The sequence below is a fragment of the Heloderma suspectum genome, chromosome 1 (assembly GCF_057233095.1).
Source record: "Heloderma suspectum isolate Gila_16-S chromosome 1, 16-S_ref, whole genome shotgun sequence".
In the NCBI taxonomy this organism is placed as follows: Eukaryota; Metazoa; Chordata; class Lepidosauria; order Squamata; family Helodermatidae; genus Heloderma; species Heloderma suspectum.
The window spans coordinates 403,180,006-403,196,558 of NC_139458.1; the positions used below are offsets into that span (position 1 = coordinate 403,180,006).

Here is a 16,553-nt window from a genome sequence, read left to right on the forward strand (position 1 = left end):
GCAGTTAACATTGGAGCTAGGGTTAAAACATGAGAGAATTTGCTCCAGGGAGGGGAGAACCTACGGGGATGGGGCATGCAATTTCATAACAGGATGCTAATTTATTATTTATCACAAAGAGAGAGTTGATGTTGCCCTGCCCTGTGTTCCTATTATAGTCATGATCAGGGAAATTCCAAAAAGGTAAATTCAATGTGTAACAGGCTGTTCCTTCTCTTTCAGGAGCGTTCCCTCCCCTGCAGGGACAGACAGAAGTTGTTTCCCGGGAGATGACCCTTAGCAATTTGTGGCTAGTTCTTGTACAGTTCTTTGCGTTTTTGTCAGGTGGTATGTGGTACTGCATTCTTCAGTATTTTTATCAATGCCTATTTTAAAAGGTGAATTAATGAGACCTGAGTACACAATTAGGAACATGGTACTTTACAGAGTGCATCATGTTACATGTGCAAATGTGAATATACCAGGAGAAAGGAACAAACTGGATGGACTTTCTCCCCTTTGCAGGGAGGGGGATTTTAAACTCCACTAGAAGAGAGGATCAGTAATATAGCGACCTAATGATGTATTTTAAGAACTGTCGATATTTTTAAAAGGTGTTGTTCCCCGCGCACCTATGTCAGCAAATTCAGCATTTGAACAGGAGACACAATTATACGACCACCACAGGTGAACATCTGCAGCAAGAATGCTTTTACTGCAGGTAGTATTCAGCATTGTAGTTAAAACTCAGAATCTTCAGCAACTTTCTCTCCAGTAGTCTGTACTGCAAGTCTTGTGGTAGAGATCCCTCATCTGCACAAACTCGAGTTGTATTGTAATTAATCATGCTGGATCTGTTTAACGTACTCTGCAGACCTGGTTATGGTATTGTGACTGCCCCATGTTACCTGTTTAGTAAAGACATCTTTTTTTTGGGGGGGGGGATATCTCAGTAAGATTTTATATTGGAAAAAGAAACACTACTCTGCAAAAAGGCATTACAGTGTCATGAAGTATTGAAAGAATTGTGTATACCTCATAGACCCATCTATTCTTTCCATGTTTTTTGTCTTTAAACCTCTTGTGAGTATCCTCTTGGAAGGGTACTTCAGAGTGGCACATCACTTAATCTGCTTCCTATTTTGGTTTTATAATGCATTTCATAAATTGGTACACATCTTCTCTCTCTTAGTTTTTTTGCAAAATGCACTTTTGAAAATGCAATGCAGTGATGGAAAGGAGCATAGCTTGAAAGAAATATAGATACTGTTCCTAACAGATTGGATTCCTGATTGCTATTGGCAGTTCAGAACGGTCTTTGGATTTTGAACCCTAAATGTATTAGTTGCCACGGTCTAGCCAAGGCGGTGTGTTTTGTTTTTAAACCCCTATAGAGGCCTTTATTTCCATCTGACACAATAGCACTCAGAACAACTGTGAGAAGGTTTGTGTACATACATGCCAAGCACCTTGATGGTTTGCTTATAGGAAAAATAAGAGGAAGGTAGCATAGTCACAAAACAGTATATCTAGTCATTGGATAAAACCATAGGAAGATACTTGCTTTACCATCCTGAGCTATTGTAAAAATTCTCTGAACCATGAAGGGCATTGCTATGTCTGCCATCTTGCTGAAAAATGTCACTGTCATAGAAAAGGGAATTTCAATTAAGAGGCAGACTGGCACTAAAGCAGTGTTTCAGGTGATAACATGGTTTATAATGGTTGTGAAGGAAAGGTTTCTATGTTCGTTATTTATCACTCTTGGAATGTTTGGCATCATGGCAGTATGACTACATAAGTATATATAAAAGAACCATTCCTGGAAAACAGTTTCTAACTTACACATACCGGCCTGTAGACTAAACTTTAGCAAAAGAATGTTGTCTTTTATGGACTGTAATTTTTTCTAAGAGCTAAGCCAAGCCAACAATAGTTGTCTGTGCTGAGTTTGAGGAATATATTCTCCTGGGTTTTTTTTTTCCAAATCACATAAGAACAAGTTTTGGTGAGTAGTATACAGAATAAAAATGTAAAACCACAGCATCATATTTTTATTCTTTTGTTTTGAGTGGGAAGAGGGACAAGATGAATTTTCTCTAGTAATGTACAAAAAATGTCACCTAATGAAATATGCCAGATACTGGGTGGTATCCAATTAACCCCTCCCGCTGACAGAATGGCTTCCATCAGCGGAACAGATAGGGAGGCAATTCCCTCACCCCCCTGCAGTCCCCTGCATGCCTCAAAATCTGCTCCGCAGGGTTGGGAGACATTCCAGAGCAGAATTGGGGTCAGTGGAACTGCTGCGGGGGGGGGGGGGATGTCCCATGTGAGCAGAAGTCTTATCGTAGGATGTTGGAATTTGTCATTGTTTTTAAACTATGAAATACATTTCAGCATGGATGATGGCAGCATCCACCATTCATTCTACAAAGTGCATTGATATATTTCATTGCTTTGATTCCACCACAGATAGAGTGCAAATGGTCATTAGTGTGTTGTTCAATCTTTAGCATAAAATGTAGGTTTTTTAAGCTAGTTTTTTGACACACAAGTAGTTGAATTCCACCGTAAGAATATCATGTATTTTAAGTAAGGTATTTCCTAAGAAGAAAGTGGTTTGGGAGGTCAGGTTTGTTTTCTTTTTAATCTTGTTTGCCTTATTGAGCTATAGCTATAACAACCAGTGTTCTTTATTTGCCATATAGCAGGAAATGTTAAGAAGTTTGTTTCTGGTCATTTGATGTACGTATGTGGCTATAAATCAGAGCTCTGGTCTAAACAGAATACTTCTTGGACTGAAATGCAAAGCAGCAGCTGTTGTTTTACGGTATAGCTTATTTGGACATAATCCTACTTTGGGAAGAGCATGAACACAGATAGTAAAAATGCCACATACAAGAATACAACTTCCATTCCCTGCAGCAATTGTTCAGTGCAGTTCAGGACAATACTGTAAATACTGATTTGCTACTTAATGAATCAGAAATGAATAGCCATTTGGTTCAGCATATGCCCACGTCTCAATTTATTCCTCTGCATAGGGCAAAATGTCTCTTTTAAGGCACTGATTGCCATTTGAATGGGAAGACTATCACCATGGTTCCAGTTGAACTGTATAGAGTTATGTCTCATTTATTTCAGTGAAACACATCTAAATAATGTGTTCGGGTGTAACTGACATTAGATTGATATTTTTTCCTCACTTGTCTATTGGAAAATGTGAAGAAAATGAGGTCGTTTTGTCTCCTTTGTGGTTGAACCAGGAGAAAATGTGAAGACATTGTTTTTAGGAACTCCTGAATAAAAGCACCTTTCTATTCTCATCTTGGAGTATGATCTTCAAAATACCTGTTTATCTGCAATAGCCCCACTGAATTCAGCAGGACAAAATCCAGAGTATATTTTTAGGACAAGAGAATAAAAAGTAAATTAAGTTTACTTGTGTGTGTGTGTGTGTGTGTGAGAGAGAGAGAGAGAGAGAGAGAGGTGCTGTAATTAATGCAATAAGCTGGTCTAGTGTGTTCTGAGTATAGTGCTTAAAAACACCCAGAACTCCCATGGTTAATATTGGCTTAGTTCATTGCTAAATAATTAGCAGCTTTCTTCAGCCCGCCATTTAATATGGCATTTCATGGTAAGAGGTGGGTGGGCATTGTCCTGGATCCTCTGTCTCCTCCTCATCATCATGGTGTTGTAAAGCTCTGAGGAGAGGAGGAGGAGCTAGTACATCTTGAAATGTAATGAACTTCCTTAATGTGGTTTGCATCACATAATGCCACATGGGTGACATGCTAACACCTGTATTACTTAACTCAAATGAGCAACTCCTATTCCCATACTTGCAACTGCTACTAGAATACAAGCTTCATCATAGGCATACATTGAAAGAGATGGGAATGAGTGGGGAGAACCCACCCTTTTACCACCATGATGTCAGAATATTTGAGGGCCAGAAAGGTTTTTTAAAAAAAATATGTGTTAAATCACATATGTTAAATTACATACATACATTGTGGGGCCGCCTCCGCCCATGCTCCAGCCCACTCAACCTTTGCATCATTATGCAAAGCTTTGGACATGTCTTGATTTGCATGGGATTATCATGCAAAACCTATACAAGGGTAAGTCAAATATTAGGGCCCGCCAATAGTCTTCAAATATCTGAAGGGCTGTCATGCAGAAGATAGAGCAGAATGTTCTCTGTTGCTCCAGAGGGCAGGGCTAGAACCAGTGGGTGGAAATTGCAGGAAAGTAGATTTCAGCTAAACATTAAGAGAAACCTCCTAGTGGTAAGAGCTGTCTGACAGTGGAACAGGACCTCGGGAGGTAGTGTGCTTTTCTTCACTGGAGGTGTTTTAGCAGAGGCTGGATAGTTGTCTGCCAGGGAGGCTGTGGTTGCATCCTACATTGCAATTCCTGTGTTGAGCAGAGAGTTGGACTACTTGTTCTCAAAGGTCCCTTCCAACCCTATGATTCTGTGAACACAAAGAAGCATTTTTCAAGAGTCTCAATGTGGAGGTGTAACATTAGAATTAGCCATTGGATACCTGAATAATTGGAGCTCCTTTGTCAAAGCCCTTAATGGTAGATGGCAACAGTCCACTCATATAGCCCATTTTGTTATGGGCTGAACGTTTATTTCCTATTCAGTTATTCAGCTTATCTGGAGAATAATGTGCCCAGTGGAACATCATTTTAGGAAATAAATGGTATAAAATGAGGCAGTTACATATCAGTATTGTGGAAGAAGGTGTTCAAGACAACGATAAAAGACACCATTGAAGAACTTGGCTGTAACATACTTGGAACTGCTGCTTTCTCAGCTTTAGTGTGGGTGCTGGAGATTCAATGGAATCTGTTCTTATAGTCTTGCAGTTTTACGCTGATACTGAAACTAGGTATTGTAAAACATCAACGTAACATTAACAAAAAGTTTATTAACAATAATTTATTAACAAAAACCAGCAAGGTCTGAACAGATTTGATTTACTGCCATTCAAGTGATGCGTTTCACTCACACAGATCTTTCTTCCCACTGCCCTTCCTTGAGTTGACAATCTCTTTTCTGCAAGTTTCCTTGAACTTTACATATTATACTACCTTAGCAAGAACTTACCTTATGATTGTTAACCTTATCTTAAAGACCTAAATGTTTTTTGGTGTTCAGGAAGCCAAATAGTATACTTTCAAAATATGAGGGATCGTAACCATTTTTGCAGTATCAATCTGCTATTTGGGTCCAATGGATGATTTCAAAGTGACTCCAGTTTAACAGAAAAAAATAGATTTTTATTGGTATTGCATCCCCAAAATGGAGTTTTAATGCAAAAACTACTGTGGTACATTGAACCCCATAATGTTAACTTCAGTTCCTTATTGGGCTGTCAAGACACCCAGAAGGAGAAAACAAAAGAGAAAACAAAACACAAACTTAAAATGCATATGCGACAAACTGGGCTCCTAGTAAATATTGGAAGTGGTCCAATGTACCCCAATACCCTAATAGAATGAGTTTGCTTTTAAATAACATTACAAATGAATGTTGCAAGTTTGCAGTATGGAAGTCTTAACTCCTGTGTCAAAATAAAACCAATTTGGAGCAGAAGTAACCCCATAGGGTAAAATCTTTACTCCTGGGGTCCAATGGACCCCTATAATCTTTTGTATTTTTTTTAACCTACAGGAATGTGCGTACTAGTTTAGTTTATACAAACACATAAAAAACCTATTCAAGTTTTCTGGAAGTGGTATAACTACATAAAAATATGGAATTTTATGCAGGCAAAAGGTCAAGCTTTTCCCTACCCTATTTTGAGAAGTTGCTGGGGATAGAATGGACCCTAGTTATCTTAGATGTTCGGTACATTCACTTTCTCATTCATTTCCACTGGGGTAAATCAGATTCCTCTTAGCTTAGTAAGTTAAACTCTCTTTTTTAAAATTGAAAGGGGGCAGGAGATGAAACACCCTAATTGTAGATGAGCACTTGGAGTATAAAGTGGTTCCAGTTTGCCAAAATGCTTTACAAATATTTCAAATAGATGTTGGGGTCAGCTGCAAACCTGTTAGCCTCTGAAGTTTGTGATTTGATCAGCAGCTGAAGACTCACAACTGAATGTATGAATGGCCTTTATTGAAAAGTACTGCATTTCGAGGTGATATTAAACCTCTTAATCTGTGGTGGCTCTTTGGTGTAGTCAACAAGTATGTGTGAATTGGGCCGTTCTAATACAATTATACCAACAAGACTTAATTCTCCAACCAACCTCTAGACTGCACAGCCACTCTTCATTTTAATGGTGATTCCGTCATGTATCTTCTTGGAATTAATGGCTGTTGTCTTGCTGCAGTGCTTGTTTTGTCTCCCAAAGCTTCCTTTCTTCAGTGCAGTGAGTCAATAGAAAACAATAGGCATACTGAACAAGTGTGTGTGTGACAGCAGTTAGACTTTCTGAATTACTTCCAGACAAAATGTTACACATACATGTGACCAAAGGTAGTGATTTTTTTAAAAAAAAGTTTTGAAACCAAGTTGGTATGGAAGAATGATACTGAGACTGGCTCTTGGCAATTGGCTGCAGCTTGCATTTTTTTACCTAAACCATAAACAATAAAGTAAAGCTTCCAGCTGAAGTTACTGTATGGGGGCGGGGAGGATATGAAATAAATCCATGTATGAAATTGCATGTTTTGCAGAATTATGTGCTTGGTTTTGTAAGGGAGGGAAGGAAATTGGAAAGGGGAAATTAACTTCCTTGCAAGGTCATCAGAATTACTTGTGAATTACTTTTATTTTGATTGCACAACACTTGTAGGTTCCCCTGTTGTATACCTGCCTATAGAAATTCCTAAAAACTGTCTGGACTTTTTAAAGAAAAAGTCTATGTATTTTATTATTACACGTCTTAAATTTCCAGTAAAATTTCTAGTACAACATTACAATTGAAAGACTACTGTTTCAAAATTATCCTCCTCCCTATGATGTTAATGCTGGGGTTTTAGATGCCACATTCTTTACTGTGAGTTTTCATCCTCTCTGTTGTTTATCTGTTTTCTCCCTCCCACCACCCCTTTCATTTTATTCCACATATGATTAGAACAAATCATATGACAGACACTGCAGTGTGATTCTGTTGAAGGGTTCGTCACATTTGGACTTATGTTTGAGTTTATTTCTTTCTTGGATTTTTTTTCTCATTGTTTACTTATGGCAATCACATTTTTCTTGATATGGATACCAAAAAAATGATTTCCTCAGCACAGACAAATAAAGATGGCATTATTGCATTTGATGTTTTTGGTCCAGTGTGAAGAAAAAGTTGCGTTTCTTTCCATGTTTCATGTTATAATAATTATTAGGATGTTTGACAAGGAAGGGAAAAATTGTGCCCCCTTCATGTTGCTTATTTGATAAAACATCAGATCAACTGCTCTTGCTTAAAGTTTGTGTGTTGGCTGAATATATGGTTTGTTAATACTGCTTCCAACACATAATTGAATCAATAGTTCTATTTATAGCTCTCAGGAATAGCATAGAAACTCCTCTTTCTGTGCAAGAAGGGACTGGATTGTCTTCTGCTGTTTTAACTCATCAAAGTTGCTGTAATAACACTGCATACATTTTTGTGACGATCTAAAGACCAATATAAAGCTATGAAAGTTTCAGAGTTGCTTAAGAGAGAGAAGATTATGATCTCCAAAATACCTTTCAATATGGAAAACTTGGACTTCAAGTCCCTTTCCTAAGAAGGGTGCCATTATGTGGTTTGTTTGTTTTTACTAACTTATGCAACCACTTTAATGAACGTTTAGCTTACCAAAAAAAAGCAATATAGAATGACATGGTACCCCTCACTTTCTGGCCCTGTGACACAGCTGTCTCTTGTAACACTAAGTCTTGGTTCAGACTAACAGCAATCCCGCAGGCAAATCCTTTTTCTTCATGACCAGGCAGAACTCAGGTGGAGGTGCCAATCTGTAAGAGTCAGCAACATGGTTTGCACGGTCCGCAGGGTGGTTAGTAAGCTATAGTGGCTTGTTAACCACCCTGCAGGTCCTGGTCACATACCAGTATGATTAGAATAATTACTGTCAATAGTATCACGTCATGCAAACCAGGCTAGTGTGGTTTGTTGTCGTGGTTGACAAGCAACCCAGAACCTATGGGCTGTTGTAGGATTCTGAGGTGGCTTGTTACCCACAGCAACAAGCCACCCTGGCCAAGTTTGCACAACATGACAAGATGCACTGCTGAGAGTAATTATGCTAATCCGCCCGGCACACAACTGGTATGTGCAGCAGGGGAAATAAGCCACGGTGGCTTATTTCTCCAGCCAGGATCGTGCGAAGCAGGTGTCTCTGCATGGGGGTCCCTGAGCCCTCCCACAGCTCTTGTATGGAGCCATCATTAGTCTGAACCCTTAGTCAAGTGCTGTTTTAGTCTCGGTGATGTGTTTAACAAGTGACTGTAAAAAGTAAATAGAAACAAATGGAACTCTTAGGAGCAGACCGAAACACCTTGCACAATCCAGAGAGCTGTGCAATGGTTAATGTCTACCTCTTTGTTTCTCTTCTGGATTTTGTTTGGTTTTGGATTTGTGTTCTTTGTGCTAATAATGAAAGTGTTATTTTTTAAGAGTTAAAAAAAAAGAGGGTAGGGGGAATCTGAAAGCTGAAGTTTGAAGCACTAAAAGATCCAGTGCTGACCAGCCCTGTTCTGCACGTATTTGACAAAAAGCCATTGTTTTTAATTCCTAATATAAACAATGTTTGTTTGTAAAGTTTCTTCCTGCTGGGAAAAAATGTATTTTTAAAAGGAAAAAAAAAATCCCTCTTTTGGCTTTAAGAATGTCAGCTGTATGAGCAGGTGTGACCATATCATAACATGCTGATCTGATATAAATCAATAAAATTTATACCTCTCAGGACTCTTTGCACTTTGTCTTTCAGGTAATCTATTAGCATGTCCTGTGGACTCTCTGGCTGAAAAATGCTGAGTATCTCAGCTGAGGCAGCAACACATTAAAGGAGCAATCATATGGCCGCTAGTCAGCAGCTAGATAGCCATAGGATATGTCGGTTTCCGGAAACCAACCTTGGAGCCCATGCTCCAAGGTTGGTTCCTGGAAAACCAACCTTCTCCCTGTCCTGCGCTGCCTCGCAGGCAACTCGGAACAGCCCTCCACTCGGAAGAGGAGTGCGGAGCGGTGAAAACGGGTTGTTCTGGGGCGGGGAAGGCGGAAATGCCGGCATGACGCATCCTATGTGTCCTTCAGCAGCCGCTTCCCCCACTCCGCCTTCCCATGGCTAGACAGCTGAAATCAGCTGTCTTGCCATGAATACAGGGCGGCTGAAGCGCCGAGGGGACAATCCCCTCTATACTTCTCCTGCCCTGCGTTGGATAGGCAGTCGCCTATCCGCATAGGATTGTGCTCTAAGGTGACTGGAAAGACACTTGCAGTGGCAATATGACACACTGACTTTGCTCATGTGAAGTTACATAATGATGCTTGATTGGAAACTAATCCAAAGGCTTTTTCCCATGTTGACTGAGTACCAGAATGGCATTGTTCAGAGAGTACCAAAGACCATGTTGCTGCCTTCAGTCTTGTTTCCATGTAACTTCCCTGCCTTAAGTATAAAGGACACAAGTTTCAGAGCATTTGCTATGGATTTTGCAGACGGATTGATCTATATTATATTTTCAAGCACACTGGAAATGTATTAGCCCCCGCCCCCTGCTGCATTTGTGTGCTAAATACATCTTGGCCAAGTCTACCTACCCAGCTCAATAAGATATAGCTTCTTCATTGTCTACACACACACACACACACACACACACACACACACACACACACCTTTTCCCCCTTAAACTCACAGGTATGTGAAGCTCATGCTAGCTTTATTCCTTTCATACAAATACAATTTTTGGTTCCCTATTGTTGGGCCACATTTTGCCCCATTCAGATGTAATGCAAAAACATTGGTTTGAAGACAAAGGTGGCCGATCAAAATTGGTTGGGGCCCAGATGACCCCAACCAATGCAGGCCGAAAGACATTAAAGGGGGTGTTGTCATGCCCCCTGACATCAAAGGGTGTGTGGCCATACCCCTGACATCATTTGGTCTTCAGCAGGTTTGTCAAGAGCATGATCCTCCTGGTATGTCTGTGGGAACCGGCTTCACCTGCATCGCATTTTTCTCCATCGGGATGCGAGACAGGTAAAGCCACCCCAGCTGAGGTGGTGGCCGTAGGAGCGCTCCTCCAGCTGTTGGCTCACTCCCAACAGCTTTCCCCGTGCGGAAGGCACTGCATGGATAATTCCGCTACAGCAGCCCCACTCCCTGGAGGAATTCAGGAAGGCTCCGCAGGCCAGATGGCAAACATTCACAGGTTACCCTCGCGTTAAGAAAACATGCAACGATAAGAATCTGATCTTGGTTTGATGTCCTAGATCGTTAATTATAGTTTATACAAACCAGTTTCTTGTATTCAGGCAAAACGGGGTGCTGTGTTTTGTTACAAACTTAGCATAAGCTTAAAATTTCTTCCCTCTACATGGAGCAGGGAAAAGGAAGGCAAGAATATGCAAACTTGAGCCTCGCTGAAGTTTGTTCTTCTAGTGCTAAGCATGGTATAAAAGCCCGGGGTGCAGTGGATCCAGGACTCACAGGGACAGTGATGTCACCTGCCAGCCCCTCAGAATTCACTCTTCCCTTTGAGCTTAGCTGCAGTCCCCACAGCAGCCGGGATGGGGGGAGGAGTCGATTTCCCCAGCAACACTTCTTCCATATTGTAAAGTGTATTGGGTGGCTTGGCCTTCAGTGGGCAATTAGGACTTAGTAGCTTTACAAAATACCTGCTCCTAGCACAGGGATGGGCAACTGTAGGAGATTCTGGGGCATGGGATGCCCCCCCCAAAAGTTTTTTTTTTTTTTAAGAAATGGAGGCAAACTGCTCTGGAGTGCTACAGAGCGCTACAAGGGTTAAAGCCAGCTTGTTTTCAAGCTACATTTGGCCCTTTTGGGTGCCCCATAGCCACTACAGGCACCATTTTGTTTCTTGTAAATGGTAAAATTAAAGTGGCAGCAGGGACTGCATGGGGGGGCCACATGTTGCCCATCCCTGTCATAGCAGATGAACATTGCTAGAACTGGTTTGTTGATATGGTTCAACTGCCTGCAAGTTTGGACTCTCCTTGGGGGCGTGGCTATGGGGACTCTTCTGATGAGCAGCTGTACTTCAAAATTTACTGCTACACCACTGGGTATCACGGCTAAATGTGGCCATTGTCTTCCATATTTCCAAAAATCGTATACTCCACCCAGCCTGGATGATCAGATGACATAACCAACTCTGCTGCAGCCTCTTCTGTGAACTGAAGCAGCATATTCAGCTTCAGACAAGCACACAGCTTTGAGGACAATCTTGTTGGTTGCTAACTACAGATGGCTGTCTAGGCCGGCACTTTAATTACAAGAATAATAATATCCCACCCTTCCACTTGAAAGAATCTGCAAAATGGCGTAATGTCCATATAAAAACATAACATACAAAAGCATAGTAAACCAACTTTACAGACATAGCACCAGCAGGAATAAAAGAGGTACATAAAGGGAAAGAAGAGTTGTCCTTTCTTCCAAATGCCCTCTGAAATACTAGATTCCTAAATTGCTGTCTGAATTCCATTAGGGAGGCAGCTGAGGAAGCCTCCCTCTGTAGGAAGCTCTATAAACTAGGTGCCAACATGGACAAGGCCATGTTCTCTACGTAGCTACCCACTGCACATCCAATATGGGCAAATATGAAGCTGGAAGATTCATATGAAAGGAGGCAGCCCTTAAGATACTGCGGACCTGGACAACGCAGGGCTTTAAAGGTCAAAACCTGCACTTTGTGAAGACCAGCAATGGTAGAAACTTCTACATTAGATAAATGTGGGCTGTTCCAGCTACATCCTAACTCAAAAGGGGAAATATGCTACATGCTATTTCAGGTGCCAAGCTAAATCATCCTGCCATTCAAAAGATAGTCTTTCAAACAGACCACTCTTTTGGAACCAGCAACTTCCTCTTTTATTATTTATTTATTTTAAGCATTTTTTCCTCGCTCTTTAGCCTAAAGGGCTCCCAGAAGATAAATAAAAATGTGACAGGCCCAGCCTACAGGCTTACGGTCTAAAAGACCTGTCTCAAAAGGGATGAATGAGCAAGAAAATGGCAGACTGAGACATTGTCTGGGTTTGCATGATTGCAGGGGTAAAAGAAGCCATCATGGCTCCCCCCCCAGTGTGTGCCAGTTGTTTACATCATTACCCATGCTGCAGCGGGTGTTGGCAGGTCGTCTGAACCCAGCGCACAGCATGGTGAGGTGGCTTCATACCCACCCTCCAGCCCACAACGTGCAGTAAACTGGCACATGTGGGGGGAGCGGGAAGAGAAGACACGATGACTTCTTCCCACCCCCATGAGCATCCAAACAGGTTGTAATTCTTAACATTGACAAAGTGGTTCTCATAATGATCATAATGATCACTCATAATGAACTTGAAGGAGCGCAGTGGCCCTGCGGTCCCATCCCACCTCTGCTGCAACCTGACAGAACGGCTTTTACATCTTCCTTCTTTTCTCTGCCAGTTGGCTAACGTACATGACTAATCTTGTCTCTTCAGGCCGGTCCATCAGGGAGTCCAAAGAACGTCACATGCCTCATAATTCTCCCTGACGCTTTTACCAACTAGCGCTATCTCTACTAACAAAAAGTTCGTGTTGGATGCTTATAAACCGACTTTCCAGAATGCTTCCTAGAAATGTCTGTCAGCTTGGGTTTTCCCCATAGTGGTAAGCAATTCTGCCGTCTTGTCTGGGAGTGAAAGAGAGAGATGTTACTGCTGCCTGCCGGTAGCTACTCCACACGTTGACAGGTGTGTGGCGGGAGGCAACTGGCATACAAAGAGATGCCCTTCTGCCAGTCTTGTCCTGTTGGTGCCCTTCTACCTCCCAAATGGGCTAGGATGGCAGAGCAATGTTCTTGTGATAAGCTACAGACAACACGAATGTCTAATGTTACAATTGGGCCCAGTGCTCTTCAACATTTTTATTGATGACTTGGAGGAGGAGGTGCAGGGAATGCTGATCAAATTTGCAGATGACACAAAATTGGGAGGGATAGCTAATACTTTGGAAGACAGAAACAAAATTCAAAGTGATCTAGATAGACTGGAGCGCTGGGCAGAAAACAACAGAATGACATTTAATAGGGACAAATGCCAAGTTCTGCACCTAGGAAAAAGAAACCAAATGCACAGTTACAAGATGGGGGATACGTGGCTCAACCACACTACAAGTGAGAAGGATCTTGGAATTGTTGTCGATCACAAGCTGACTATGAGCCAACAATGTGATGTGGCTGCAAAAAAGGCCAATGCTATTTTGGGCTGCATTCATAGAAGCATCGCGTCCAAATCCCGGGAAGTACTAGTTCCCCTCTACTCAGCACTGGTTAGGCTTCATCTGGAGTACTGTGTCCAGTTCTGGGCACCACACTTTAAGAAGGATGCAGACAAACTGGAGAGGGTTCAGAGGAGGGCAACAAAGATGATCAGGGGACTGGAAACAAAGCCCTATGAAGAGAGACTGAAAGAACTGGGCATGTTTAGCATTGAGAAGAGAAGACTGAGGGGAGATATGATAGCACTCTTCAAGTACTTGAAAGGTTGTCACAGAGAAGAAGGCCAGGATCTCTTCTTGATCATCCCAGAGTGCAGGACACGGAATCATGGGCTCAAGTTACAGGAAGCCAGATCCCGGCTGAACATCAGGAAAAACTTCCTGACTGTAAGAGCAATATGACAGTGGAACCAATTACCTGGGGACGTGGTGGGCTCTCCCACACTGGAGGCCTTCAAGACGAGGCTGGACAGCCATTTGTCGGGGATGCTCTGACTTGGATTCCTGCATTGAGCAGGGGGTTGGACTCGATGGCCTTGTAGGCCCCTTCCAACCCTACTATTCTATGATTCTATGAATTCCCAGAGGGGCAGCCGCATTAGTCTATTGCAGCAAAATCAGCAGAGTCTTGTGGCACCTTAAAGACGAACACATTTCGTCTTAAAGTCCCTGCAGGACCAGGCCCCCAGGTACCGAGCCAGCTGTGCTGCTCCACCTGCCCCTCCCTGGAGGGGCTACATAAGCTGGCTGGCTGAGGTGGCCTGGGAGAGCCAGGGCCTGCAGGAGAAGCCACCACCACCACCACCACCGGGGAAGAGGCGTGCTTGCCGCCGCTGGGCCTGCTGCCGCCGCCGCCGCCGCCGCCACCGCCGCCGTTGCCACTACCACCGCCACCAGGCCTTCCCTGTGGACTCCTGCCTGGCATTTTTAAGGGGATTTTAATTGTTTTGTTTGTTTGTTTTATTTTGTTGGGGGGGATTTTGTTGTGTTTTTAGGGGAGGGTAGCCTGCCTGATAGGCGGGAGCGAGGGGGCATGTGTCCACCTGATGGAGGCAGTGGGGGGAGTGTTGGGGGCCAGAACATACCGAGGCTGGGCGGCAGGCGCTGGCGGAGCGCTAGGGGCAGGCCATGCCAGGTAAGGGGAACAAGGGAGAGATGTGTAGTATCTGTCCCCTGCTCCGGGCCTGTCCAGAGCCAAAGGATGGCTGGGGGAGGCGTGACCCCATCTTCTGGCCTTCGTTTGCTGCTCTGCAATGCCAGGTCTGTTACCCAGAAAACCTCCCTCATCCATGACATGATCCTGGATGAGGGTGCAGACCTGGCATGTATTATGGAGACCTGGCTGGCCGAGGCTGCTGCTCCAACCCTTGCAGCCATGTGTCCAGCTGGATTTTCGTATGCACAGCAGCCGAGGGCTGGGGATCGGGGAGGGGGAGTGGCTGTTATCTACCGAGAGTCCTTGGTCTTCACCAGACCCCTTCTCCAGGAGACCAAGGTTGTTGAGTGCATGTACTGGAGGTTGGGCCCGAAGGGCAGTCTGGGGATTCTGCTCGTGTACCGTCCACCCCGCTGCACGACTGACTCCCTGGCCGAGGTGCTTGAGGTGGTCTCTGATGTGCGTGTACAGTCCCCTAACTTATTGGTGTTGGGGGACTTCAACGTACATTCGGAGGCCATCCTCACAGGAGCACCTCGGGACTTCATGGAGACCATGGCCTCCTGGGAGCTGCACCATATTCTAACTGGGCCCACCCATGTAGCCGGTCATGCACTAGACCTTGTGTTTGTTTCTGGAGAAGCGGGGAGTGATCTGGAAGTCGGGGGTATATCCACCACCCCCTTGTCATGGTCAGATCACTATCTGGTGATGTTGGACTTCTCGGTTCCACAACCCCTCCGCAGGGCTGGAGGACCCATTAAAATGGTCCGCCCCAGGCGTCTTATGGATCCAAATGGATTCCTGAACGCACTTGGGGATTCTCTGGGGCATGAAAACGGCCACTCAGTCGAGACCCTGGTGGGTGGCTGGAATGCCGCAATCACTGGGGCATTAGATCGGGTGGCTCCGAAACGCCCTCTCCCCCTGAACAGGACTCGGACTGCACCATGGTTCAATCTGCGGTTACGAGCTCTGAAACAGGAGGTGAGACGGCTAGAGCGCCGGTGGCAGAAGTCTCGCTCCAAAGACAATCAGACACGGGCTAGAGCTATATCTTCAGCCTATCACGTGGCGGTGAAGGCAGCAAAAAAGGAATATTATGCTGCCTCCATCGCGTCTGCAGAGTGCTGCCCCAGGAGGCTGTTCCAAGTGGTCCGGAGCCTGGTCGGTCCTGTGGCTCCGGAACCACTGGAGCATTCTAAGGCCTCCTGTGAGGCTTTGGCAAGGCACTTTGCAGATGAAATTGATCAGATTAGGTGTGTTACTCTGCACACTGTGGATACAGTTAGTGAGCAAGAGGCGGCCTGTGGCAAACCGGTTTTGTGGGATCGGTTCCAGCTTCTTCCTCCTGATGAAGTGGACAAGGTGCTTTCATCTGTAAGGCCGACCACCTGCTTACTTGATCCTTGCCCATCTTGGCTCATTATGAGCTGCAGAGAGAGACTGGGTGAGGGGATCAAGGCGGTGGTGAACGCCTCCCTTGAGGAGGGAGTGATGCCATCAGCCCTCAAGGAGGCAGTGATAAGACCGCTCTTAAAGATGCCCTCCTTGGATCCTCAAGTTCTGAACAACTTTCGCCCAGTCTCAAATCTGCCATTTTTGGACAAGGTGATTGAGCGGGTGGTGGCGGTGCAGTTGAAGGCACACTTGGAAGAAACTGATTATCTAGACCCATTTCAGTCGGGCTTCAGGCCTGGGCATGGGACAGAAACGGCCTTGGTCGCCTTGGTGGATGATATGAGGAGGGCTCTGGATAGGGGTGAATGCTCCTTCCTTGTTCTCCTCGACCTCTCAGCGGCTTTTGATACCGTTGACCACGGTATCCTCCTGGACCGCCTGGAGGGGTTGGGCATTGGAGACACTGTATTGAGGTGGTTCCGGTCCTTCCTCTCCGGCAGGTACCAGAGGGTAGCACTGGGAGAGGAGGTTTCGGACCCGTGGCCACTTACTTGTGGGGTGC

At 44.2% G+C, this 16,553-nt stretch overlaps 1 protein-coding gene across 1 annotated transcript in view; it reads left to right on the top strand.

The window, feature by feature from the left end:
- The window catches only part of LPGAT1 (lysophosphatidylglycerol acyltransferase 1), an 82,296-nt gene extending 69,110 nt beyond the window's left edge, over positions 1 to 13,186 (top strand). Inside the window, exon 8 of the mRNA XM_084828867.1 lies at positions 223 to 13,186. Coding sequence (XP_084684993.1) covers positions 223 to 374 — 152 coding nt within the window. The 3' untranslated portion in view covers positions 375 to 13,186. The remainder of the gene's footprint in view (positions 1 to 222) is intronic.
- The last annotated feature ends 3,367 nt before the right edge of the window (positions 13,187 to 16,553 follow it).